The following is a 26,236-nucleotide window of genomic DNA, read 5'->3' as shown; positions in this document are numbered from 1 at the left end:
CTGGAGGCTTATCAAAGCGACTGCCACCCTCCAGGCCATCTCGACCTATGCTAGGATGGTCTGACAGGCTGTTGATTGTAAATCAACAAATCGTTGGAATTTGTTAGATGTATATTAGAGTCCTCATCGCCAATCAATCGCAATACTTATCTCAGCAGCCTCTTTATCTATTCCCTGCCAAGCCTTCGAGTATCAACCGCGCGCTGTCTCCCAACTTCATGCCTGAATCTTGATAAAACCATAATAAAGCTTGACACAGCGGGTCCCCATTCCTTTTACTCCCAATCTAATCATCTAACGGTAACAACAGTGCGCATAAGTTCAAAATTTGGCTTCTGGGCATCCTCATTAAAGTATCGGAGCTATCGTTTTGGGTGTGCGGATCCCGCTGTTTGGGGGAAAGTGTAAGTAGGGAACGTGGCCGGTGGGGTTCCTAAACTTCTAAACAGTTCTTCGAATATCTCGAGTGGGTCGTGATGGAATTCGGGGTGGTAGGTGAGAAAGACCATCAGGTAGGTATGAGAAATGCTGGATTGAGGAGAACATGGGAGACAGGTTTGCAGACAGTTGATAGGAGTTTCAAGTTATTTTGAATTTTTGTGTTATTTACCATCCATCTCGTACTTCTTACATACATCCATTGATTCTTCACTACTCTCCTCTCTTCTCGTCTCCTCTTCTTGACGTCCCCGTGTTCAACCTCCACCATTTAAGCATTAAATAACCAGCATTCTGCTCGTTCACCCTTCTCTCTTCTCTACCACATGCAGCCCATCTTGTGATGAAAGCTCGTGGTATCACACTTACGTACAAAGATACATGAGAGATAGGAACGTTGGAACCAAAGGAAATCGCCTGCCTCTCGCTCTCACACATCGCTATCAACAATATACACAAAGAGGCCGTATAGTCTAGTTTCCATACAATGCAAAGCGACCGCCTCCCCCTCTGAGATGAAGGAAATTCAAACAAGACAAGAAACGGATCTGACAGACAGGTAGGTAGAAAAGGTAAACGAAGGTAGGTATCTTTAACGCCCGAGCCCAACAACACCTGGCTCAATTTTGTGGAAATAACGACAGCAGAGTCGACAACCAGCTCCGCTGATGGCTTGATTGAAGCATGTAAGAAAGAGAAAAGTACGAGACAATATGCCTGAACCCCGAGATATGCAGAAGGATGATTCAAACACCTAAATGCAGAATACGCTAATAACAGGAAGAAAGACAGAGCAGATGCTGATGTGAGTGACGTGGTTTCCCGGGGCTCAATCCAGATGATCTTCATTAAGCAAGCTTCAAATCCTTGAGTTGCCTCCAAGGTTTAGCCATGACATGTCAGCAGTGTTTGTGGGCACTTGGGGAACAGCAGGCTCAGCTCCAGGGAAGCGAGTTGTCCTGTTGTTGTCGAAATTGCCCGTATTCCGGCCCAGTGATGTAGCATAGACACTTTCCGAATAATTACTCGTGCGAGCGTTCCACCCACCACCGCCTCCAACAGGTGTCCAAGTACTTTGCTCGTTCACACTTGCTGGAATACCACTGGAGAAGGCATCGTGTCGATCATCGTTGAATGATGACATTGAACTGATGGAACCTGACCTTTCGATCTTGCCCGACATTTCTCCAGAAAGGGGGAACTTGCTAGAAGGATGCGCAACTGTCGGACTCCCAGACATCACTCGATTCAGTTCCGGTCGGTCTCCAATCTTCAAGGGTGGTACGATAGCCGAATTGCGCGCTGGCATTTGGTGTATCGAGTACTCTGAGCTCCGGTCTGATCCCTCATACGTAGTTCGTTTTGAGCCAAATCCGAGAATGTTCAGTGAACTTCCGCCGGACCAGTATCGATTCCAGCCTGAACTTCTCCTCGTACTTCCACGTCTTCCACCTCTAGTGCTTCCACGGGGCCTGGGTCCCGTTGATAGCCCTGGCGCTCCAGTTTCCGCAAATGAGACAGTCTTCTCGTCTCTGGTGGCGTTTTGGTATGGCTCCTCTTGTGGCATGGGCTTGCTGATATTGCCCTTGTAATTTTTGTTGAAGTGACTGCTCGCGTCACTTCCATTTCCCTTTTCATCCCCTCTGTTGTGGCCCACACGGCCCATCAAGATCGCCATAGAAGAGAAGGAGCCTTGTGACCCTGATGGCTCATGACCCTGAAATTGTCTCGTCGTCGTCATTTGCGGTGGTCCGCTGTCCGGAAAGTCCATCTTGTTCTTCTCCTCCGGCAATCCGCTTGCACGTCTTTGATGTCCAGCCTCTACGTGCTGCCTCCTCTTCCTTCTCCACCGGAAGCAGAGGAGCAATGCGATCAGTATCAAAGCTACACCGGCGATCGTCCCTAATACGGCCCCAAGAATTTTTGTTGGGACAGGTGTGTCACCGCTTATGCCGCTTGCTGCTGCTGTGGAAGATTGTGCCAAACTTGACGCCGTGGCTGATGCTGATGTTGAGGGTGACAACGATGAGGATGGCGTCGTTCCAAGGCCCTGCTGTGTAACTGCCTTCGATCCAAGTTTGTCTGTGGCATTGACCCAGGCATTGGATCTTGCCTTGAAAATACACAGCACATCCTCATCATTTCCTCCAGTGACCACGACCATTCCGCTTTGATCTCTCGCCACGGTAAACGACGTCCTGGTGCTCGTAGGGGCTAGGGTTCCATTGTAGGCTGGCCAGTCTGCCACAGTGAGCTCGGCTCTTTTCTCCACATCCTGTTCCGTCACTCTCTTCTCCATGATAGGTGCCGAATTCTGGACTGGATTTCCATCGGCATCAATCAATATTGTTCGATTGACAGTATTAGGAGACACTGTCATATCGAAAGTGTAGATAGTCTTGCTGCCGTCGTTCCCGTTGAGAGCAATCGCTTTGACGTTGGAAGTATTGTACATGGGATTAGCAAATGATGCATTTGAGTTGACCCATGACTTCGAAGGGCTGAAAATCATGGCCTGGGTATTAGTTTCACTGCCTCCAATATAAATTGCCTTGCTCTCGGTCCATGGAAGCAGTATCGGAGAAATTGCTGGCGGAGCGATTGCTTCGTACGCCAGAACTGCGTATGGAGGCGAGGCTTGTACTGTGAAAGTTTGAGATGAGGGTTTTTTGGTGCCATCCTGTGTTCCGGCGTAAATCAGAATTGAATCGGATGTGTTCAAGTAAACAGCGTCGTGGTAGAGGCGGTTTTCTGTGACAGCAACCGTTGGGTATATCGTCTCCCAACTCTGGTTGGCAAATGTATACCGTTGTAATCCTTGATAGCCGGTGTCGTTGGCATTTCCTCCCACAATGTACAATGCTGCAGCACTCGTGTCATTTACAGGCGTCGACTTGACGCACACTCCCCCAGTTACTGGAACTCCCATCGGTAACTCAGACCATTCAGCACCCCTTTCCATCTTCAATGACTGAAAAGCAACCGATGAGTATGTGAAAAGTGTGTTGTTGAACAGCGTCGAACACGAGTGGTCCAACGAGTATTTGGGCGTAGGGAGAACCATGGTGAAAGGAAGGGGCTGTCGTGCTTTCGAAAGTTCGTTCAATTTCAGCTCCGGCACGCAGCCGTGTATTGTCTCTTTCGTATACAGAGACTATCGTGACATGTCTTCGAGTTCGCAGAAAAGGAGGTACGGTTTGTCGAAAGGAGAAAGTATGCTCTCAAAGCGATCGGTTCTGAAGACTACGGAGAAGAGTTCAACTCAAAAAGGATTCCCCAGATCCAAGATGAACGGTAGTGAGAGTTCTCGAGAACGCTGACAGGACCAAACAGAGTTCGCATCGAACACTGCGAACGTACAAGGTCAATTGTTTCCCGAGGCGAAAATGGTTTGGGATGTTTGGTGATGCTCGAGGCACAAGGTATGCCAGTCACTGAAACGAAGATGTCGAGAAGCAGGTGTTTGTCCGGTGTAGTTGAAACTGTGCAGCACTCAGTTGATTCGACAAGTCGACTGGCGAATGCTTGTGAGTCTGGCACGAGTGTACGAAGGATGGAGGAGGGCCCGGCGAGGTCGAAACACGAGACGGTCGAGCACGGAGACAGGAGTGGAAGCGAAGATGATTCGATTCGACCGTTCGACCCTTCGACCCTTCGACCCAGAACAGACAGAGCGAGCTCCACTCCAGCCAGTCAGTGCCAGTGCCACGAATGGACGAGCGACGAGGGCCTGCCCTGCCCTGCACGATGGATCTACAAAACAGAGTCGGTAAATCCGTTTCCACTCTTTCTTATGCAAAGATGGCTGGCGCGGCTGGAATTGGGTGAGGGTTTGGAAGAGCTGGGGAGGGGGGAAAGGGGGAAAGGGGGGGGGGACGTCGCAGGTAGAGAAATATACACCAGCAAGTCAAGTCAAGTAAGTGGGTGAAGATTGACGGTTTGGAGGGTGTGCCTTGAGAGTTGACAACACCAAAAGGGGAAGTTGGTGATAATGGCTGGAAGGGTAGGCAGTGACCGAAGAAAACAATGGAACGAGCCAGAGAGAGACAGAGAGAGACAGCTGCACCGAGAGCAATCTCCCTCGCGCCCTCGCGCCCCCAGCGGGTTGATGGTTTGAGGGAGGATTTTCAGTGGTTGCCGTTGCCGTCGAGGGCTTAGCGTGCCGGGGGACCAGGGCTGAAGGAGTTAGTGGCGGCGGATGGTGCTTGGCGGGCTGGCGGGCTGGCGGGCTGGCGATGGAGATGGTTTTAGCTTGTCAGACACCGCACTGGACAAAACGATGATGTTGGACGGTTGCCTGGCAAATATACTGTCAGGGAAGAGAGAATAGAGAGGAACGGAAACAATGTTGGATCTGCCTGTGATGTGATGTGATGTGATGTGATGTGATGTGTTATGTTATGTTGTTTGACGGAAGGAACAGAGGGATGGAGGGAGGACGGCAGAGAAGCCCACCGCCTATGTGCTGCGACGGGCACACGCCGCGAGGACAAGTAAGGTATTTACTACAACAGTACCTACCTACCTACCTACCTGCCTGCCTGCCTGAAGCTGCAGTCAGCTCCAGAAGTAACACACTGAAAACAAATATACTTTTCAGTTCTTCTGCTTGGCTTCAGCAGTACTGTTACTACGGAAAAGCAAGCTCACGCCGAGAGACTGCCTTGCCTTGAGGTACGGTACCCGAACAATTGCAGCAGTCATGCCTCAAATACGGCTTGTTCTGTGACAGATGCTGGGGACTCGGGGAGTGAGTTACGAGGAAGAGAAGAGAAGAGAAGAGAAGAGAAGAGGTGAACTGACATGTCCCCTATCCTCTCCTCTCCTCTCCTCTTCTTTCCTCTCCTCTTCTTTCCTCTCCTGTCGGTTTGAACGTCGAAGTCAAAATAGCCACAGCGCAGGATCCCAGCCAGGCCAGGGCCAGGACCAGGGTCGGCCAGGGTCGCAGCAAGCCCGGCCCCAGTAGTCAAGTAAACGGGGGGTCCGTACCTGCATGGGGCGAGTGCAAGAAAAAGCCCCATGATTGGCCCTCTCGAGGCCCTCTCGAGGCCCTCTCCAGGGAACATCCGCATCGGGCTTGGTGGAGCAATCATGAAACAACCAGTCCCTGCCACTACAGTAACACCCAGCACTACTGTACAGTAACACTAACACGCTAAGGGACAGTAACGAACCATGAGTGCTCGAGTGCTCGAGTGCTCGAGTCCTCGAGTCTCCATAGCCAGTCGAGTACGACGATACTACGAAGTCCCGTTGACTTCAGTCAGGGCCCAGGGGGTGCCTGGGCAATCACGACCGCCAAACTTTTGGAAGCTGCTGTGCGGCTGCTGACAGCTCACCGCATCCTCTCAGCATGCAGGACATACGTAGGTAGATACAGTACAGTACAGTAGATACGGGATAGCATGTCAGGAACAACCCTCGAGATCTTAATAGAGGCTCCATTCATACTGTATTACGAGCTTCTTATGCAGGACGTATGGTACACGTACACGTACACGTTCACGTTCCCGACCGAGTCTTGCATTCTGGTGACACTGCATCACATCAACTCATACATCGATGCGGAGCAGACCTTGCCTTGGCCGTTAGATGCATGGCTGGAAGCAATATATTTTCATTTGGAAGCATAGGCACAGTGGACACCGCTCACGCAATTCGCTTCCTGGAGTCGTCCCCTTTCGTGACTTTCCAAGGTTGTCTCCAGACGAGTGAGCCCACCCAGCCGCAACGACCAAATTCGATAGTCCTACATGCTCTGTGCCATTATTATCGCCCCACTCTGTTGGATTGTATTGCATCCATACCGTTAGCGGTCAGACTCTGAATCCCTTCACGTTCGGGGCTTTGACTCTGGCAGGACTTGGACATGCACAATGCACATCATTCTTGACAGGCTGGCAGCAGCCAGGAGGCTTGTTCCTCGTCCTCATGAGGCTGTGGCACATGTCCCGAGTCTTCATAGCCAAACGCTGCAGAGCACATTATCGTTGGGAGACTCTTAGTGGCTGAGCACCGAAGCAGCCAACCAACTTTCACCACAGCGCACTGTTACAGTTGCAGCCTGAGTCCCGACGTTCAAACACCACGTTTCCGATTGTTTCTGAAATACCACCCACCGTTCAACCAGCCAAGACGGCTCTGATAACTCCCTGCTTCTCCTGCTACAAGAACTGTGCGCTCTACTATTTTTGCCTTACTACTGAAGAGTCCAGACTTGGGCTCTTGTTGGGTAGGATACCGGTACTTTCCCAGATGCTTCAATCATGGTTTCCAGTCACTCAGAGCAAGTTGACGCGAGTGGGGGTTCGTCTGTAGGCTTCTTCCGACGCGGATTATTGGAGAGACTTGACTTGGACTCGGACGGTGCCACTGATTTGCCCTTGCTCTGTTCAATACCTATCGATACCGATACCATGCCGTACGATAAGTTACCACAAATCCTGAACTCCGCCATCGTGTTCTGCGCTCCGATCGCCCTTCAGCCCTCTGTTAGGCACGATTGATTATCATCGTATCGCCCCCCTTCATAAGCGCTCAAGATCCATCTCATTTCATACTGTAGAATAATGCAAGATTCCAGGTCATGTGTTCTTTTTGTGGGATGTTGAAGCGCGCGCTGTCTGGGAGAGACTCCAGGTCGACTCGGCGCTTTGATTGGCTGTCACATCCCAGTCAAATATTGGAAGCTGAAGCATCAAGTGAACAATCCGGGGCTTCATTGGCAACACCATCGAGTCATGATGACACAATTCAACACCATCTACCTGATCTCCAGACTTTTATCTTACAGAATCTCAATGGTGCAGCAGAATCGTCGTGGTCACGTGTACCTTGCCCCCCGGATACCTGGGTCTCCTTCCAGGTCGCACACCGCTGGCTTGCATTGCATCGAGGCTCAAAAGCAGTGGAACCTTTCACTTCAGCGTCTCGCCCCAAATATAGGACTTTAGCTCACTTTCCCATCTCGCCATCCTGCATGTTTCCCGGCACATCACATCACAACACACTTGGCGAGCGGTATTCAGACGACCGTTGTCTTGAGAATCATCCGGTATTCTTCAATCGCCACGCTCAAGATCATGAGTGATGGCTGCAACCATCGAGTATCGTATCGCCCGTATCTTTCTTACGTACCCGCTGACTCCAAACACCCATCTTTTCCATGTTCGACGGGTTAATCTCTGGTCGATCTCGGGTTGTTTTAAGCTTTCTATTTTTGGTCTACCGGATATGAATGGATCGCATTGTTTTGCTTCCGAAATCTCTTTAACCGAACTTGGACTCGGCTCTCTGGCTGGTTGCTTCAGCCCAGCCCGGCGGTAAGCAGCTTGCCGAGATGTTTTCTCTCGTCTCTCCTTCAAGGTGGTAGGTGTGGAGAGTCGACTGTTTGCGCGTGGAGCGGTGAGCTTCGATTGCGACTTGAGAGTCCGGGTTGGTGGGTCGAGATTGATCATGGGTTCAAGAGTTCTGTCACTTTAGCTTTTTCGGGTTCTAGCAGGCTGTCTCTTACATTGGACAGTTTGGGTGGTTTGACAGGTGCATCTGCTAGTACCGTAATACGCTAGAGGACTCGAGGCGCTTTTCTTCTCGTTGTCAAGCGGACGATAGCGAAGATTCACCATGCTAGTATTGACTGCGTGTGGTAGAGTTACACGTGATTGTCTTCAAGCCTTGAACTCCATTCTCAAGCTATCTCACCGTGTTGTATCAAGTCTTCGACTGTATGATGAATAATTCTCGATCAGAAACTACTCAAGCAAGAAAATGGTACATCATTGTGCTTCTTATTTCTATCGTGAATGTTTCAAAGCACTCAATAGATATCACAATGAGGTCCAGTGACACCCTTTGAGAGCTTTCACAGATCCTGCCAGAACCACGACAAGGAATTTATTGCTATGCGAAGCATCAAGATGAAGTATTTCACAACTAAGCGGCTCTAGATTAGCACGATGAGGCTTCAGAAAGTCGTCTTGTTATTTTGGGATATTGATCATGGGGGCAAGGCGATATCTGGAAATGAGACGTGACCAATGATCCGTGAAGAAGATACGACCCCAAGGGTCGGAAGTCAGTAGGTAAATATAATAATAGGATGGTCATGCTGGAATCCCGGTTCGAGAGGAATGATACAGGGCAGCCTGACTGAAAGTGTTGGAAATCATTATACAATGCGTCTCAGCCTTCTCCGATTATCTTCTAGTGTGGTTCTCATACCCACAGTTCTCTCTTGAAAATCATTCTACTATGTGTTGATAGCTGGCAATCCTGTTGTCATTCGGAATATGCACCTAAACTCCCACAGGCCTCACCATTGGAAGTTCCTCAGATCAGATTTGGGAAGCTTGGGATACTGGGTTATAGGCTATTGAAGACTGAGATATTTCACATAAGTATCATGGATTTGGGTGCCTAGGTTGAACTGTCAGTGTTGCTTGGCTGCGCGATGGAAAATGAGAGATACAAAACGTCCCGGAATGAAGTCGCCGTGAACCCATGATATAACTGAATCTGTGTAGCTTCCTTAAGGAGGGACGTATCTGAAATATTTCACACCGATCTCAGACTCCAAGTCAGTGATGTTGAAAGTGGGTGCTTTGCGCTTCTTTGCGGTGGCGTGCCGAGAACTTCCCATCCTCAGGTCTGCGAATTAAGCGAGCACGAAGTAAACAAAAAGAAGTGGGGAAAGTAAAAACTTGGCTTTGCTAGGATAATTGAGAACTTATGCTGCCATCGACACCAAAGATGAGAAAGTTCCATCAAATTAAAGAATAAAAATTGTAAAACTCAATTGGAAACCTATCACTCTGTTATCGCAAGTTATGAGGTTCCAAACTACAAACCTAATTAACTAGGGTTTTCGTATCGTCGAAATTGTTGTTCGTTGTGGAATTTGCCCAATCGATCCCGCCTGGTTTGTTCCAAACCCAGCGTGCCTACCACGCCAGGCCGCCTGCCACGTATCAAGAAATTGATTATTTCCTACATATACGCGATAGCACAGAGCCGAAGCATGAGGTGGCTGTCGCGCGTGCAAAGTGAGGAGACCATTCACCTGCCCAGCTCAGGCTTGTGCGCTGTTGCATCCTGGAGTAAATTTCTCGACGGCAAAACTTCATTTACGATTATTTTAATGGTTTCGTTCGGTATGGTTTACAGTCACCAGGATCTCAGCAAATACCCGCAAGATGAAGGCTGTTTAGCAAATTCTGAGGAAGAAACACCACGACAGGAGAATGGCACAATGACTAAATAACAACGCAATCACAGCACCAGATCGTTGCATAATGATACTAATAATGAATAATTGGAAGACTTTGGTGAAGTAGAGGAAAGACCTGAGAATGGACAGCCCGAAAGCGAAGAATATGATTGCATAGATTTTGAACTTCGAAACCCACAGGCCCGAACACATATTGACAACAGCAATACACCTTGACATTCTCAACTCATCTAATCCTTGTTCTGATACTGAGGTTAATGCGCATGAGTGCCATTCACCAGTTCGCAAGCGTATCCAACGCAGCATATATTCCATGGAGAGCAAAGAGTCATTGTCACACTCAAGAGAAGACGACATGTCTGATACGCGTCATGGACCCGTCAACCATAGAATGCTGCCTGCGAGATACATATTGGCAGAAGACAAGGAAAGACATGAGGATGTTCCACATTCCTCAGGACTCATATTGAGTAAGTTGTCCTTTCATATACTTCCACGATATACCTCGTCAAGTGCGCTGACAACCATAGTCGCGTCGAATACGAGATCCTCACTTTCGATGACTGGAAGAAAGTCAACCGATTGCCCCCACTGTTGACAACTTTCCTCTAGAACACTGGGTGTACTGGCTCTTTATGTTAAGAAAAAATTCTGTAGTGGAAAAACTGGATTCTCACAACCACTCCTCTATACAGCGATACCAGTCCCCACACCACTCGCGGCAAGTTGTGTACCCTATGTTCCTTTTCCAGTCTTCCAGAGCCCTGCAGAAAACCTCGAGCCGAGCCTCGTGTCGGATAAGCTATCAGCTCCTGTCTTGGAACTAGACAGGCTGTTTACCTACTTCGCAGCCCGCCAGTAACTCTTTCCCGCAGAAAGTGGAAGAATTGTACAGCCACCCAAGTACACATTGTCAGCTTTCTTGTCACAGCAGAGAAACAGTACTAAGAAGGTCATGGGAAGAGCTTCAAGATTTCCGAACAAGCAAGTCCATTTCATCGAGGTTCCATTAGACTCGAATGTGCCAAAGCAGCTCATTGTTCATCATCCACTTCCGAAGAAACATACACAAAGTTCTACAGCTATCAAAACCTCCAAATCCCCATACAAGTTCCCCCTCTTCCCCATGTTTCCTTAAGAGCTCCGTACCCTAGTCTGTAAGTAGATTCCTGCGATTTCCATGGATCACAGAGAAATTGCCTACAGCTTGCTCCTCAGGGAGACACGCCGCTCGCCTCGGCCACATTTTCGCTCTGTACGACTTCTCCTTCACCTAAATCAGCCTCCCCTGGCCTCTTTTGACAAACTGCCACGAATATCGCTGCGAAGCCCAAAAACTCTGCACGGACTTCCACGCCATCTCCTCACCCAACTCAATCCACACATACGCATCCTTCTTCGGCGCCAACATCCCAGCTTCATCCGTCTAGTTGACCAATTTCCACCCAGCTGAATTCTGGGATTATACTACAGGGCCAAGTACATGGCATAGGTTCGTCACGGCAGTGTGCTCGAATCGAGGGCAGATTCGCAGCTTGGCATTCAGCTGGAAGGTGTGGCATGGTTTTGAGGCTGGGAAGAAGATTAAGCATAAGGAAGTGCTGACGTGGGAGTTGGAGGTGTGGGTGTTGGTTAAGGGGGATGTGGAGTTCGATGCTAAAGTTATGCAGCAGATGTGGAGTGGGAAAGAAGAGAGTTGAGTTGAAGGGGTTGGGTGAGGTGGTTTGGGGAGAGGAGAGTATGGTTAGGCTCGAGTTTGGGAAGTTAGTGGCGGAGAGACGGAGGGAGTGGGAGGTTGTTGTGTTGGGTAACCGTATCTACTCTTCTTGGTTCCATGTTCAGGGATGGTGGGGTAGTGGCTAATTTTCGATTCATAGAGGACTAGGATGGGGAGGGAATGAGTATGGCCGGTTGAGGAAACCTTACGAACTGGGTGGTTCCGAAGGTTTAGATTATGGAGGCTGTTGTTGTGAGCAACGAACAATGGAATGAGACATGAAGAGCAGATTCTAATTATTTTAGCTGACTTCTGAGATGAGAGAGCCGTTGTCGACTGATTGACTGTGTTGAGACACTGACATGGTGTGGCGAATGTATGAAAGGTAGTGAACGAACAACTCTATAAGACGCATACATCCTGGTGAGAATGACAGTTTTTCGGCTTGCATGCTGTGTTTTTGATTGTTTCATCTAATAGTGTAAAATAGTGCTCGTTTGGATACATCACCTGCTGCATGTTCACATAGAGTATTGAGTCTGGAAAAGATCAGGAAATAGGCAGAAGGTCATTCTATCTGAACTCTGTGGTAATTTTGCAGAAGCTCGAATGAGCATGCTTGATGGTTGGGAAATACAGAACGCTCAACGCCTTGGTATTGTTCTTTTGAAAACATCTTAAGTCGCCTGTGTCGTTGATCCCGGCGTTCACTTAACGCAAATACTTTGGATTGCAGCTTTGTCGACACGAACTAGTTCTCAGCACTCGATCTGGAGAACCTTAGAGGTCGATGGGTCTCTGAAATTGGAGAAGGGCTGATTGTAAATGGATCTAACTCCTCGACGTCTTTCAGTCAGAACAACATTTTTTGCAGTGACAACATGATGGCCGTACCTGTTCCGCCGTTTTCATATGGAAACTGTTCTGGTGCTAATTCTTTATCTGATCAACGAATATTCTCACAGCACCAGCTTCTATCTCCCAGAACTCTTTGGCATCGACCGATATTCGAAGTTGCACCGATGTCCAATGAGAGAAATGCTTGGTTATGCGGTGGTCTTGTTTTGGTTCACTCAGTCGCATTGTGTCTATATCAAACATCCCATCTTCAAGGCCCATGACTTCGAAGATTTCTTCAACCCCGAGATCGTCGGGTCTGTTGTCAGCTTCCAGTTCAAAAGATCTGGGAATTGAGTTGTTGATCATCGCCACTTTCTTTAAGGAAGCCGTGGGGCAGCTTAGCAGCTTCTTCCAAGATGATTTGGAGTTCGAAGAAGATATTTTTGGAACTCCCAACCCAGGTTGTATCAAGGACCAGATTGACTCAAATCTTTGGCTCTCCCTCAACGTTGCATCCAGCGTTGAAGTCAGTCAAAATATTGAGTATCTCCTCTCGCCTCCTTACAGAAACGTACAAGCGGGCACCTCCCGTTTCCTCCACAGAAAACCCTGTGATCTAGGTTGTCATCATCCTTGATGGCGACGATCCGTGGAATCCATGCAGCATATCGCCAAATTTTCAAACTGAGTTCGCGTGGCAGGGTTGACAAGCTCGGAGGGTGGAAATCAAGTTTAACAGCAGAGAGGGGCTGGCATTGTGGGCTGTTTTGGCTGTTTTGGCAAAGTAATAAGAGATCGAGAGGGAGACATTTCGACTTGACTTAAGTGCTCGAGTATGTCGTTGCAGGTGACTGTCTGATCTGCTATGATTTTCAAGATGGAGGATCTCGTCCGATGTCCTGGGTAGAGGATGCTATCACTGTCGTGGGGTGAGCCTAGGATCTGCTTTGAGAGCGTTCGCGTTTTGATTCGAGGCTCGGCTGTTGTTGTATCGCTGCAGATTGCTCCACATATATCTTTCGTGGGGTTGGAAGGTTGAGAACTCGTGGGACCGTTGGCTTCATCATCTTGAGAACGTCGCCAGGCTAAGAAGCCAATCGCCGTTTCGGTTATCAATCGACATCGCTGCCACAAGGCATTCACCCTTGGGAAACTATACAATTCATGCTAATCACAGAGATGACAGGATATATTGAAATACCCGAGCGCAGAAGACAGGGGAAGTGCTGAGAATACTTGAAAAAGAGAGCTGAACGAGGAAACTCGAAAGAGGATAATCTAGTTTTGAATTCCTTGCAAACTCAAACTGGTAATAGTTTCTTTGAACGTATCCACAGCATCATAGCTCTATGTGGTTAGCAGTACTTGGGATGTGATTGCCATTACTCACACTAAATTTCATGTCCAGTAAGGCCCTGATGACCCAGCAAATGCCAGTTAGCAAGAAAGGAGCGCAGAAGCAGTGCCGTGTTGGAAACATCACAAAGGGTATGGCCACTGTTGCAGAACGACGCAGACCTGATGATCCCGTATTGAGAAGCTGGTCAGACCGACCCTGCAAGAATAACGGGAGAACGCGGAAGTAAACAAGACCAATGCGGCAAGAATAAAAGTGAATCTGACGGATGTCGCGGCACACTTGATGAACATACTTTACTTGATGTCTTGTTCTACAAGGAAGTCTCTGCCCGTCTGAAGACGGGATGGCAAGACATTAGCAGAAGCACTCCTTCAGCATGCAGATCTAGATTTGGAAAAAGCAAAACCACAATGATCAGACACTACCAGAGATCTCTGTCCCATTGCCACTAGAGCAAGGCTTGCTATTGATGCCGCAACAGTGAAGTATCCTAAGCAGACTGAGCTGAGACTCTGCAAGGAACGTCTCTGGGAGGATGACAATCTATGCTGGACGAGCTTGGTCGTTGTCTTGAAGCCACCGTGGCTTTGGTCAAGAAGAGGAGTGAAGTGAAAAGCCCTTGCCCCCTTGCCCTTGCCGTTGCCCTTTCCAAAACATTCAATAGACAGATGGATGATGTGGCGTAGAACGACCTACCTTAATGGTCATGTCATGTCTACGTTGAGAGGGAGAGAGAGAGAGAAAGGAAGAGAGAGCGAGCGAGCAGGGCAGGGCAGGGCAGGTGAGGTAAATTGTAAATTCACCTTAGCTTGCCGTTGCTTCATGAGGCGGCGAGTCCGGGGAGCGTGGGCTAACCGAGACTTCTGATAGGTCGCTAGCGACGTCTTGCTTCCAGGCCTCTGCCTTCCAATTCCCTTCCCTCGCCCAAGCTGGCCCAAGCCACAGAAAGTTTTCTGCATGGAAGCAATAACTGCGTCACGAATCCTTCTAGAAGCCTGCCGCCGGGTATTATACTTATTATCATTATTACATGGCTTTGTCGGAGCAGGGAGTCTCGGCCGCAGCCTGCGCTGGGCGTCTTTGGGGCTGGCTCCCGGGCCGGCGCCCAGGGTGAGTTGAAGTAGTGGAGCGAGACTGGCCGCTGACCCAATGACTAGAGGAGAAGCAGTCATCTGGAGCTTGACTTTGGGGAATTCATGCATTTGCTCTGGCGCCACTGATGGCGTAGAAGGATTATCAGTGGCTCCTGAGACCCTTCCAAAGACTTGCCTCGACCTTCCATCACATTGCATGCCGCCATGCGAGACGCTTAGTGCTGAGCACAAGGGAAGGACGCCACAACCAGGTAGCTGGGATGGGATCCAAAAGGAGTCTCTAGAGACTTAGTGCTGCCACGGTGATTGCTGTGTAGAAGCAATTCCATGTTCTAGATGCATAGAGACTGGCATAGAGTTTCCGATGCCATTTCTGATGGGCATTTCCGAACTCTGAAATGCAGACTATGGTCTCTCCCATTGCTAGCATCTACAGTTCAAGATGCCATGAAGGGTCTTGTAAATGTTGGTTATCAAGAAACCGCCATAACTCAATCAGTCTTACTTCTCTATCGAGCTCGATTCGGCAGGAGTCCTGGCAAGGGTCAACAATGGACGTTGAAAGGCCCCAATCAACAACACCATTCGGGGCCAGACAAGGGTGCCCTTGGCGAGCCAGAGCTGCAGCAGCTGCAAGTATCTGGCCGCCTGGGTTCGTCTGTACCGTATGACTCTGTGGCATACCACCCCCACTAGACGCAGTCAAGGCTCTGGAGCGGCAAGGCTGAGCGCTGGCGCCCCGGTGGAATGATGGTGTCTTTGGACTTGACAATGTGAACTGTCCGCGTGATGCGACTTCAGTTGGTAGGTAGGTAGGCAAATGCCACCCGCCGCTCAATGCTTCCTAATATCGGAGTCCACCAAGCGGTAAAGTACTAGGTACTGCCTGGAATAGTAGGTAAAAGTCGGGAGCAGAGCTGGAGGGGCACGACTTACACGACTCCCCACCAAGAATGTGGTCTACGAGGTTCACCTCGCGCTTAAGAGGGATGTTGAGCTCAATGGGCAGTTGCAGGCGAGCGTTACGCAGGAGTATTACAATATGAACGCTCTACTCCGTAGAGGAGCCCATCGGCGAGTACATTATTACAAAAATACTACTGACGTTTGTTTGTGTGTCTTGCTTAGCTCTTTGTGGTGGGGGTAAGGGCATGATCTACCTGTCGAGCATGGGGGCAAGCAGATTGCATGGCCTGGCGCAGCGAATCAACGCCCAGTACGAGTAGCGAGAGTCGCGATAGGTAATGAAGGCTGGATGAACGGCCGAAAAAGCAACAACCCCCGCGCCGACGAGGAGAGGAGGGGAGAGGAGAGGAGGGGAGAGGAGAGGAGGGGAGAGGAGAGGAGAGGAGAGGAGAGGAGAGGAGTGCAGATGCACACACGCATGCATGCATGGCCGGCATACCTGCATACTGTGCAATACAGAAAAGTACCCATCTAACCTGGCCTCCCGCCTCGACATGGATTAAATAATAATGTAGGCAGGGCGGGTCTCAGGGTGCAGTACTCGTACTACCTCCTAAGGTAGGTAGGTAGTAGTAGTACGGTGGAGGAGGAGTGGAGTGGAGAGAGGAGGGGCAGACCGAGGAATCAGCTGCAACCATTCCACTGCTCGAATCTGCCCAATCTCCCCTTCCGAATCAGAGTAGGCACAGTCGGTCAGCCAGTATATCTACCTACTGTAGGTAATGTGATGTGATGTAATGTAATGTTATGTAGGTACGAATAGCAGCGCCATCGACAAATAGTTCCTCACCTTAATTGTCTGCCAGCACCCAAGGACAGCTTCATCAAGCTCTGCCGCATCTGCCTCTCTTCAACTTTTCACACCATCCACCATCCACCTTCCGCCTTCCACCTTCTGCTTCCCCACTCCGTCTTCTCCCTGCATCCTGAAATTCCACTTGCACTTCCATTTCGGCGGGCTCGCTCATCACGGAGGAGGAGCCTTGCTCTTTCTATCACTTGCCCGTCCGGGTAAGAACCACTGGAACTACTGGAACCACTGGAACCACTCCACTCCACTCCACTCCCATCCACTCTTGCGCGCCAACCGGAGACACTACTGAAAGAAAACAGTTGCGTGCTGCATTTTATGACCATCGCGAACATCGTTTCAAGTCAGAGATACAGACTTCTTCGTTTTCCGAAGAAGACTACGCCCTGCCTTGCAGTCAAACAGCTGGCTGACTTGTACAAAATTCGAGAAGCACTTCACCCACGGCCAGTTCTGCTCAGCTCAGTATCAGCGAGCGACTTTCCCCTCCACCACTCTGTCCATCAATCGCATCGCAAGCTAGCCAACGGCCAGTTCCGGCTTTCAACTGCTCTGGTGTAGCCTGTACCGTACCGACGAAAAAGTAGGAAGTCACTTAGGTCAATTAGTAGTTGGTATTAGCACATCAGGAGCCAGCCAACCGCGACTGCCGACCACATCTTTCGCACCTAACAGGAAAGATTGCCCGGCAAAATCCATTCGCTCAATATCTTGGAGGAACAACGACCGTCGGCCCTGAAACGCTGATCACGAAAAGCTTCAACCACCAGCCAATTCTTACTCTTGCGATCCGATCCTCGGAACATCGACGTGCTGCGGAGATTGTCGCCCTCTTTTTCTTCTCCCTGTCACTCGCTCTCATATTCAATCGTTCTACGCTGTCGGTGAGAGCCGTTTGTGTGGAGGACAGGCAATGAATGTTGCGCCTCGACCTCTTCTCTTGTAGTACAATTACGCCCGAGGCTCCAAGAGTGATTACATTGGACCTTCAACACCACCATAGCAGACCAGACCAAGCTTTTGCGATTTGATTGTCTCACTTCACCTTCCACTCATAGCGTCCCTACGCCGAGTCAAGAGCCACATGGAATAAGCTTTCGCATCGCAATTACGCATAATTTGCATCCGCTGCCCCTCGACGCTCACAGCAACACCCCGCTATCACAACCCAAGACACCACCCATACCGATCGCACAAGGGCGGAGGCACAAAGGGTTCATGATGAATACATCCAGTGGCTGGGAGGGACAAGATCCAACTCTTTCTGTGGCACAAGATGACTTCCAACAATTTCTGGACATGGGAATCAATGGCCTAGGTGACGGGCTGCAATTCGACTTCCAAGATTTCAACCAGCAAGGTGCCCAAATGATGAGCCAGGCAGGAGGTGATGCTATGGACACTGGGATTGAGAATGGTAACTCAGGCATGGGGCAGGATACCACGATGCAGGAACACATACCCGCGATGACAGTTGCTTCGAATCACCCTTTGATCCACGCCCCGGCTCTCATTCATGGACATGCTTCAAATGAGAGGTTATCTGAACTGGACGCCCAAATCCAGTATTTGCAACACCAGAGACATGAGCAACAACAGAGGCAACTGCAAGAGCAGCAGCGAAATTTCTATGCCCAGAGCCGAATGATTCCCCCAACTCCAAACAGTGTAGAAATGCATGGAGGCGGCCCTCATTATTATTCTCAACCAGACCAACAGCAACAAGCGATGTTCGAAAGATACCAGATGCATGTAAAGGAGCAAGAGGTTTGTTTGCATAGGTTTATTTCCCTTTGGCCGTGTTTCTGATATTGTTTAGATGGCTTTCACCCCACTAGTATCGCCAGCTGTGACCCCTCTAGATCCTCATTTCAACATTCCAGAATACACTGTTCCAGGTGCATACTTCAGCCCGCTGAGCTCCCCAGCACTTCACGCACAAAATGATCATTCCTCAGTCTATGACCAGCGACTATCTGGAACAACAAACTCGCCGATTGATACAAGCCATGATAGCCACTCCGCTCCGGCAAGCTCTACGATACTTGCAAGAAAAGCTAGCAAAAAAGTACTGCAGCAAAATCCAAAGTCTCGTGGTGCTCGTGCCGTTCGCCAGTCGCCTATCGTCAAACCTAGGAAAAGTAAGAAGAACAGTATTACAGCACTACCTGCACAAGCTCTGGGCAATATTTTAGAGCCAGAACATGCTCAGTCTACAAGATCAAAGGCTGAAAGTTCGTCACACTCTGCGGCCAGTACGGAAGAATCAGAGAACGGATCGATATCTCCCGAGCACCTGTCAGAGATGGCTCCACCTCCCGTGCCAGCCCCTGGTTCCACAAAGGCGTCACCATATATTCAGGCTCAGAATTCGAGTAGTAGGGCGAAGCAGTTGGTTCTTGGATCCCCTGCAACTCCGGCTTCTCTCATGAGATTGACACAATCACCACCGATTGGTCAACCTGGGAGCACGCAAAATATGGATTTGGATGACCCGGGCATGGATGGTTTTGCCTTGCCAGAATCTGCGACCTGCAGGCCTGAACTCTCACGACTTGATACTCAAGATGACGGACAAGTTACACCTACGATGAACTCAATAGGCGTAAAGGCTCCATCATTTCCAACCTTGCCATCTCCAGCATTCACACGTCCAGGTACTGCAGCATCAAGTCAAAGTCCACAAATTGATGCTCTCAATGGATCAAACGGGACTAGTACGACTACTCGCAAGACTCAACAGCTTGCAGCTCGATCCTCGAAAAAGCGTGCCAGCAGCTCTGTGCTTGTTTCACCAGCTCTGTTACCCAGGATATCACCGAGCATAAAACCTCTCCTGCCTGGAGGGACCAACGGGTCTGGTGATACTGCCTCCCTACTGCTGGCAGCTTCGAAGTCAAACTACCAGAACATACTCGAGGGCACACATCTACCAGGAGTTTCATACCCCCAAGAACTTTCTACGAATCTGACTTCGAAGCGCACATCTCACAAGATTGCTGAGCAAGGCCGTCGAAATCGGATAAACTCAGCATTACAGGAGATTGCGACTCTGTTACCCCGCGCTGCCAAGGATAGTGGAGGAGAGAAAAGTGGAAGCGGAGACGCAGGAGAGACTGCTGAATCTACCAATGCAAAATCTGCAGCCCAAAGCGCAAACAGCAAAGCGAGCACGGTTGAGCAAGCAATCGAGTATATCAAGCAACTCAAGCAGGATATTGCTAATGCGAACAAGAGAGCAGAGGAAGCAGAGCGACAACTCAAAGAAAAAGCCGCGAAACAGGAAGAGGAAGAGGAAAAGGTGTAGGGTGTTGATATGGGGTGGAAACATGGAGTGGAAACATGATTTACTGGAAATTTTGGAGTTTATGATACCTGGGCCTGCTTTATGTATAGAACTGGAGGTTATTAGAAAATCATGGCGGGGCGCTTGGGAAGCTGATGCATAATTATGACCTTATGTAGGATCCTGGAACTGACATGTCATTCTCGGAACGGGGAGCATCACGATAGCCAGAGAGTGGAAGAGGTAACCAATGGAAATACGACTTAGTTTGATATGGCTTCTCTGTAAATTTGACAATTTTGAGCTCAGAGGAGAATGAAAGATAGAAGGGATTTTGAGCTGGCGTGGAGTGTCTACATTCATTATCACTGGACTGAGTACTGGTAAACCTGCAGGCAATGTTTTCTTTCGGGTAATGGTGACGCTCGAACGGGACTGGCCAGCTCGAAAATGGAGTGTCTGAGCGATATATGCATTCGGGACTTCAAACCCAGAATCAGATCATTCCAACAGTTGTTCAGCCGGGCCTCTGTGTTTCTTCTGTCGCGAATACCCCAATATGATAACACACATCATAGGTATCCAGGGCCTACCAGGAGCCGTGCCCAGAGAAGTGTGGAGCCTATGCCAGGTCCAGTGCTTCGGGATATTGCGATAGAATACTGCCCATGTATAACTCAAGTTATCCTTCAGACCCAGCATCCTTCACTCATTGTTCTTTTTCAGCTCTAACTCGAAAATATCCACATCCAATTCCTCCATAATGCCCAGCACGACACTCAAGCTCTCCATATATCCATTAACAGCAACCCTCAGCATGCGGTTGGTCGTCGCCTTGTATTCCGTCCTCAGTACGCTTTCCTCGCCTTTCTCTACACTCACTGTTCCATTTGCCGCCCAGATGGTGGACGGTATGATAGTAGTGAAGGACCGGCGGACGAGAGGGGAGAGCTCTGCGTCGACGACGAGGGCTTTGAGAGCAATGGAGGCAAGGCGGGCGGTTGGGAGGGGAAGGTCGATTGTACTGCAGAACTGAATTAGTTTGGTTACATGGCTAAGGGAGTGGAGAAAGCTTTTGTGCTTTGAGAAAAGCACACACAGTGAGCAGGGAAATTCTGGATCCAGGGCTGTGGTCGTCATGGTGATTATCGACTTGGTATCAGATCTCCAGGAATTGAGCTTGCATGAATTTGATAATCTCTGGAGTGGCCCCTGCTGTGGCGTCTTGACAGTGGCTCAATTGGCATGTAAGCAAAGCGGCGCCGAACAACATTGGAATTTGGATCATGGCACGCTTGCATGCATCATAAAACCTGACAGGTTGACCTCCCAATTTGAAGTGCTGTCCATAGAAGCCGGCATTTCAATTGAATCATCATTTTGAGTTTCCAAACATTTCTATGGTAATGTAATAAAAAGACCCTGGAGCTTCAAACAGGAGGGGAAGGCTGCTTTAAGGGGGGCTCGGGGTCCTGGTTGCCATAGGTGACCACGCTAGTTTCTTCCACATTGAGCTAAAACCTCTAAACATCGTTCGTTCTAAAGCTCCATATCAACTTCAACACACCGAAGACAACAACACTTCCTCTTTGTACCCGTCTCACTATTCCCATATCGAATCCGTATTTCTACTTCTTCTGCCTCATAGACTGCGATTCATTCCATTTGAAGAGTATGCTCTGTTTATAGGACGTCAACAAAAAACAATAAACAAGTTCCAGGTCAACAAGTCACGCAAAAGACAAATCGCCACGACTCTCCCACAATTGCGTCACGTTCGCGCACCGCACTTCATAATGACGCCCTCCGTGAAGTATGGGCAGATAATTGAATATATTCCAGGTCAGAACTCCTCTACAAGCTCGGCGCATGCGACCTGTGCAGATAGTCAAGTCTGCGTAGCTTGTTCAGCACACTTTGCTAACTTCCACAGACCGGCTCTATCTAGCATCCTTCACTTCTCCGCCGTCAGCAGATACGCTCTTTCCATACCCCGATCCGGCGCCATCCCGTCGTTCTCCGAGCAAGCGCTCTGCCCGAGCTGTGGATGGTCCATCTGCCGTTCTCTCAGAGCGAGATCGTACTCCACCATGCTACTTTTCAATTGACGATACCCTCCTATACAATGCTTTTCACCACGACTTTGGACCATTACACATTGGACACTTGTATCGATTTGCCGTTCAATTCCATGACATCCTCGGTGCCCCCGAGAACAAGAGCCGACCCGTGGTATTCTGGAGTAAGGCGGATGCGCGGAGTGAGTTTTTATTCTTCACCGCTTGGAATCAAAACTAACATACTTAGGTCGAGCAAATGCTGCCTGTCTGCTGGCTTCCTACATGGTCCTGATCCAATCTTGGGCCCCCCACCTTGCTCTTGCCCCCATCGCACAAGCCGATCCACCTCTCATGCCATTTCGCGATGCAGGATACAGTCAAGCAGACTACGGAATTACAGTACAAGATGTGGTATACGGTGTTTGGCGGGCAAAAGAGCAAGGATTTTGCGCTCTGTCGCAATTCGACCTGGAGGAGTATGAACGATACGAGAGAGTGGATCAAGGAGATTTCAACTGGTTAACTCCAGACTTTCTTGCATTTGCATCCCCACAACACACTCCCGTGGCACCAATCTCGCCAACGTCTCCACTATTTGCCACGTTACCATCGACTCTGAAGGCAGTTGACGCTCACCCAACTCTTCCTGGTCCATTCAAGAATGTCCTCAAACATTTCTCGGAGCGAAATATCGGCTTGGTGGTTCGATTGAACTCCGAGTTGTACTCGCCTTCCTACTTCACTGCCCTAGGCATCCAGCACTTGGACATGATTTTTGATGATGGAACATGCCCGCCACTGAGTACTGTTCGAAAGTTCATTACTTTGGCGCATGAGATGATCACTGTGAAGAAGAGGGGTATCGCTGTGCACTGCAAAGCCGGACTCGGCCGCACTGGTTGTTTGATTGGCGCTTACTTGATCTACCGCTATGGATTCACCGCCAACGAGATCATAGCCTACATGCGTTTCATGAGACCTGGCATGGTTGTTGGTCCTCAACAGCACTGGCTTCACCTCAACCAAGGAACCTTCCGCGAGTGGTGGTTGGAGGAGCAATTTGAGATCAAGATGAAGGAGAAGATGGCGAGCATGGCACCGCATACCCCAACCAAGCTGTCCCAAAAACAGTATCTTCTCAACAACCAGACCGCAACCCCTCCTAATGGAAGTCGAAGGTCACCACTTGGTGAAGTTGATAATGAGCAACGTAACAGTATTGGTGTCCAAGAGGATTGCCTGCCGGCTCCTACGCCTGGCCAACCTCGAAAGACGAGCAGAGCAGTTGATCGCCACCACCCTTACAGCCGCAATATTTCTTACAGCACAACTGAGGACGAGCACATGCTACAAAGGGAGACTGAGATGATCTCAATTCACCGCTCATCAAACGAGGATCCTGACGGCGAAGATGAAATTCAATTTCGTATGCGAACCAGTCGCAAGTCATCTCGTTCTCCAACTGGTCGTAGCATAAGCCAAACCACCACCACAATCTACAGTTCCATCGATAACGATAGCAGTAATGATATCGAGAATATTGTTTCCGGTTCTCGGCCCAAGACTCCCGGTGCCATGAAGTCAGGAAGCGGCTCAAGTACGCTCGCCAAAGTTCGTGGTAGCCCAAAGCGAAGCGGCGACAGCCTGCGAGGTAGCAAAGAGCCTGCTGGTGTGCGCAAGACCAGCGGGAGAGTTGGGAGCATTAGCTCCTCTCGTAAGGTCTCTGGTCTGTAAATGAGCCACTTGAATTTTATCGTGTTGGCAAGACTCACCATACGTATCCATCATGCTGTACTATTTGTGCTTGCATAAAACTGGCGTCTGTGGAAAGCATATGAAAACTGGGCGAGGTTGGCGTGGGCGTTTAATCGAGGGAGTGACTGTGCTGTTGATCTTTTGATTCGTACTTGTCCTTGTTGAGTATATTGGGGGTTTGGGTCTGCTGCGTATTTGTATTTTTTTGCTTACCGGTACTCGATGCTTACTTTTTTGCTGTTGTTGCTTGGATCGTACGGAGTGTGGTTGGCCGGTTACTTGCTTTTTGGGATGATGACGATGAGATGATGTGGATGGATAGTGGCTTGTGCTGCTATTAGCAGGTGTGCTTGTTTACTTGTCTTTCTCGAGGGTCTTTTCGTGCTTGGGTCGGCTTCCGCCATGGATAAGCGGGCTACTTCTCGCTGTTAATTCATGAATCATGACCAGCAGAACAGTATACAGATGATTAGAGAATCAATTTCACAGAAAATAAAGATTGCACAATTTGCCAATCCCCTAAAATTGCGTCAAGCCTAACCCGGGAGGCTTGGAATCAATTCACAATGACCGCAATCAAGCCAAAGAAGATCCTGTCTGAAAGTCTGGAAATTTGCCTATTTTTTTTTAGTCTACCCCCATGCCCCCTTCGCAAAAAACAAAGAACAGAGAACAGCCACAAAGAGGCAAACCAAATGAGCGGTGCATCAATCGTAACATCCATCCTTAAAAGGACATCTGCCCGAGAGGGGAAAGCGATGCCAGGGGATCGAGAAACAAGTAGATGTAAAGACAGGAGGGTAACTACAAAGTCTGGTGCATTAGAGTCTAAAACCGCGTAAAGCAAGGTTGCGAATCAACGTCCAAAACCCCTGTGTATGCTTCAACCCGCCCAGTCTTGATCTCGATTGCTGCTAAACATGCAATTACCCCAGCCCAGATTGCTTGTATCCGTTCTTCCATACATCAACGCCTAAACCAATTCTTTACTCAGCATCCGCCTTGGGCTCCGTTGGCGCAGCAGCCTCATCAGATGCAGCAGCAGCCGGAGCAGCGGTCTCAGTGGCAGTTGGCTCAGCCTCTGATGAAGTCCAGAGGGTCTATGGTGACATGAAGTTAGTACAGTCCTGTGTAACAACAGTAATCTACGTACCAAATTGTCTCTCAAGAGTTGCATAATCAAGGTAGAGTCCTTGTAACTCTCCTCGCTGAGGGTGTCAAGTTCTGTTGAAGAGTTAGAATATACTTCTTGACCTATTCAAATACCGCTTGGTCCAAAGTTCAAAGTGAGGTACATACCAGCAATAGCATCATCGAAAGCTTGCTTGGCAAGATGGCAGGCTTGATCGGGCGAGTTCAAGATCTCATAGTAGAAGACGGAGAAGTTAAGTGCAAGACCAAGTCGGATTGGATGTGTTGGTGCGAGATCAGTCTGTGCAACCTCGGTGGCGTTCTTGTAAGCCTCAAGGGACTTGTCGGCAGACTCCTTTCGCTTGTCACCAATGGCGAACTCAGCGAGGTAACGGTGATAATCACCCTTCCTGCATGTACCTAATTAGCACTCGTCGCAAGATTCACACAAAAGGGCAAACAAACATCTTGTGGTAGAAAACCTTGGACTCTCCGCTCTTAGCAGATGGAATCAAGTGCTTTTCTAGAACCTCAAGAATATCCTCGCAGATCTTGGCAAGCTCAGCCTCGATCTTCTGGCGGTACTCCTTGATAAGAGTAACTTGGGTCGAGTTTCCCTTTGACTCCTCCTTCTGCTCAATCGAGGTAACGATTCTCCATGAGGCACGGCGGGCACCAATAACGTTCTTGTAGGCAACGGACAGGAGGTTTCGCTCTTCAACGGTGAGTTCTTGGTCCTCGGACGCAACGGACTTCATGTTCTCCACCATTTCTAAACCCACTTCAGTATATTGCGCAGAGCACATTGCGGTCGATGGGTGCTAACCTTCGTAACGCTCAGCCTGCTCAGCAAGCTTGGCGAGATAGACGGAATCTTCGTAACCCATGATTGCGGTTGTGAGAATTCTGTTGGCAAGAAGAAATCAGTATGCGGACGAGACAAAATCGATGCAGATGTGGCAAGGATGGATGGGTTTGGCATGATCGATGGATGTGCGTTTGGTGCGGAGTTGAGCGAGCGGTCTGACGTCCGTGGCTTTAAAGAACTCTCAAACACTCAGAGCCGCGCTGAGTCAAATCGAAGTACTGATCCGGATAGATTGACCCCAGAATGTCCATCATCGTGTTGATGGTACAATGCAAATGAATGCTGAAGTCAGAAGATACCCCTCGATCAAGGAGAGGGGCAGGCGCAGAAAGCTGGCACAATCGCTAGGGCGGTTTGGGGGGCTGCAAATGCCTCCTTTCCCAGGCGAATCGATTGGGTGAAAGTATCGAGAAATGCATGTCCGACCATTCCTCCATGTGGAGGAGAAATGGGAAAGGGGGGAAACAATGAGAAGGGATGACGAAATAGGAGACCAGACACTCACCAGAACGGAATAGGGCGTTTGGATTGTTTGTAGAGTACCGGAGATGGTCGGTGGTGAGTGGTGTTGGGTATGCGACGGGCCTAGAGGGTGTTGTTTGTTGATGGAGTCAAGATTCGAAGAGGGAGGAGGTTGTTGAAGTGGAAGCGGGATCGAGAGAGCACCCTTTTCGCTAGCGTCTA

At 49.3% G+C, this 26,236-nt stretch overlaps 6 protein-coding genes across 6 annotated transcripts; 3 read left to right on the top strand and 3 right to left on the bottom strand.

Moving 5' to 3' along the window:
• Positions 1-1,297: 1,297 nt before the first annotated feature.
• ONS95_007801 (uncharacterized protein) lies at positions 1,298-3,502 on the bottom strand (the record flags this gene model as incomplete). Its single annotated transcript, XM_058501321.1, has 1 exon — positions 1,298-3,502. One exon carries the CDS (start codon positions 3,500-3,502, stop codon positions 1,298-1,300), a length of 2,205 nt encoding a protein of 734 aa, XP_058362639.1.
• Positions 3,503-12,429: 8,927 nt separating this feature from the next.
• ONS95_007800 (uncharacterized protein) lies at positions 12,430-12,858 on the top strand (the record flags this gene model as incomplete). Its single annotated transcript, XM_058501320.1, has 1 exon — positions 12,430-12,858. One exon carries the CDS (start codon positions 12,430-12,432, stop codon positions 12,856-12,858), a length of 429 nt encoding a protein of 142 aa, XP_058362638.1.
• A 4,812-nt stretch (positions 12,859-17,670) lies between these two features.
• ONS95_007799 (uncharacterized protein) lies at positions 17,671-19,759 on the top strand (the record flags this gene model as incomplete). Its single annotated transcript, XM_058501319.1, has 2 exons — positions 17,671-18,219; positions 18,272-19,759. 2 exons carry the CDS (start codon positions 17,671-17,673, stop codon positions 19,757-19,759), a joined length of 2,037 nt encoding a protein of 678 aa, XP_058362637.1.
• Positions 19,760-20,443: 684 nt separating this feature from the next.
• On the bottom strand, positions 20,444-20,878 carry ONS95_007798 (uncharacterized protein; the record flags this gene model as incomplete). Its single annotated transcript, XM_058501318.1, has 2 exons — positions 20,444-20,762; positions 20,838-20,878. 2 exons carry the CDS (start codon positions 20,876-20,878, stop codon positions 20,444-20,446), a joined length of 360 nt encoding a protein of 119 aa, XP_058362636.1.
• Positions 20,879-21,303: 425 nt separating this feature from the next.
• Positions 21,304-24,150, top strand: CDC14 (cell division control protein 14). Its single transcript, XM_058501317.1, has 3 exons — positions 21,304-21,580; positions 21,672-21,998; positions 22,046-24,150. Exons 1-3 carry the CDS (start codon positions 21,535-21,537, stop codon positions 23,530-23,532), a joined length of 1,860 nt encoding a protein of 619 aa, XP_058362635.1. The 5' UTR covers positions 21,304-21,534; the 3' UTR covers positions 23,533-24,150.
• Positions 24,151-24,539: 389 nt separating this feature from the next.
• On the bottom strand, positions 24,540-25,571 carry BMH1 (14-3-3 protein; the record flags this gene model as incomplete). Its single annotated transcript, XM_058501316.1, has 5 exons — positions 24,540-24,653; positions 24,707-24,777; positions 24,853-25,094; positions 25,150-25,456; positions 25,511-25,571. 5 exons carry the CDS (start codon positions 25,569-25,571, stop codon positions 24,540-24,542), a joined length of 795 nt encoding a protein of 264 aa, XP_058362634.1.
• Positions 25,572-26,236: the final 665 nt, after the last annotated feature.

Source organism: Cadophora gregata (genome assembly GCF_030347475.1).
Source record: "Cadophora gregata isolate MNR1 chromosome Unknown scaffold_2, whole genome shotgun sequence".
Lineage (NCBI taxonomy): Eukaryota > Fungi > Ascomycota > Leotiomycetes > Helotiales > Ploettnerulaceae > Cadophora > Cadophora gregata.
This window is presented reverse-complemented; position numbering and strand designations above follow the sequence as displayed.

What these genes read in the sequence shown, in the direction of transcription:
- CDC14 (XM_058501317.1), top strand. Translation starts at nt 21,535, where the DNA reads ATGACGCCCTCCGTGAAGTATGGGCAGATAATTGAATATATTCCAG. An exon ending in GATAATTGAATATATTCCAG is followed by an intron (nt 21,581 to 21,671) that starts GTCAGAACTCCT and finishes TAACTTCCACAG; the next exon opens with ACCGGCTCTATCTAGCATCC. An exon ending in GAGTAAGGCGGATGCGCGGA is followed by an intron (nt 21,999 to 22,045) that starts GTGAGTTTTTAT and finishes TAACATACTTAG; the next exon opens with GTCGAGCAAATGCTGCCTGT.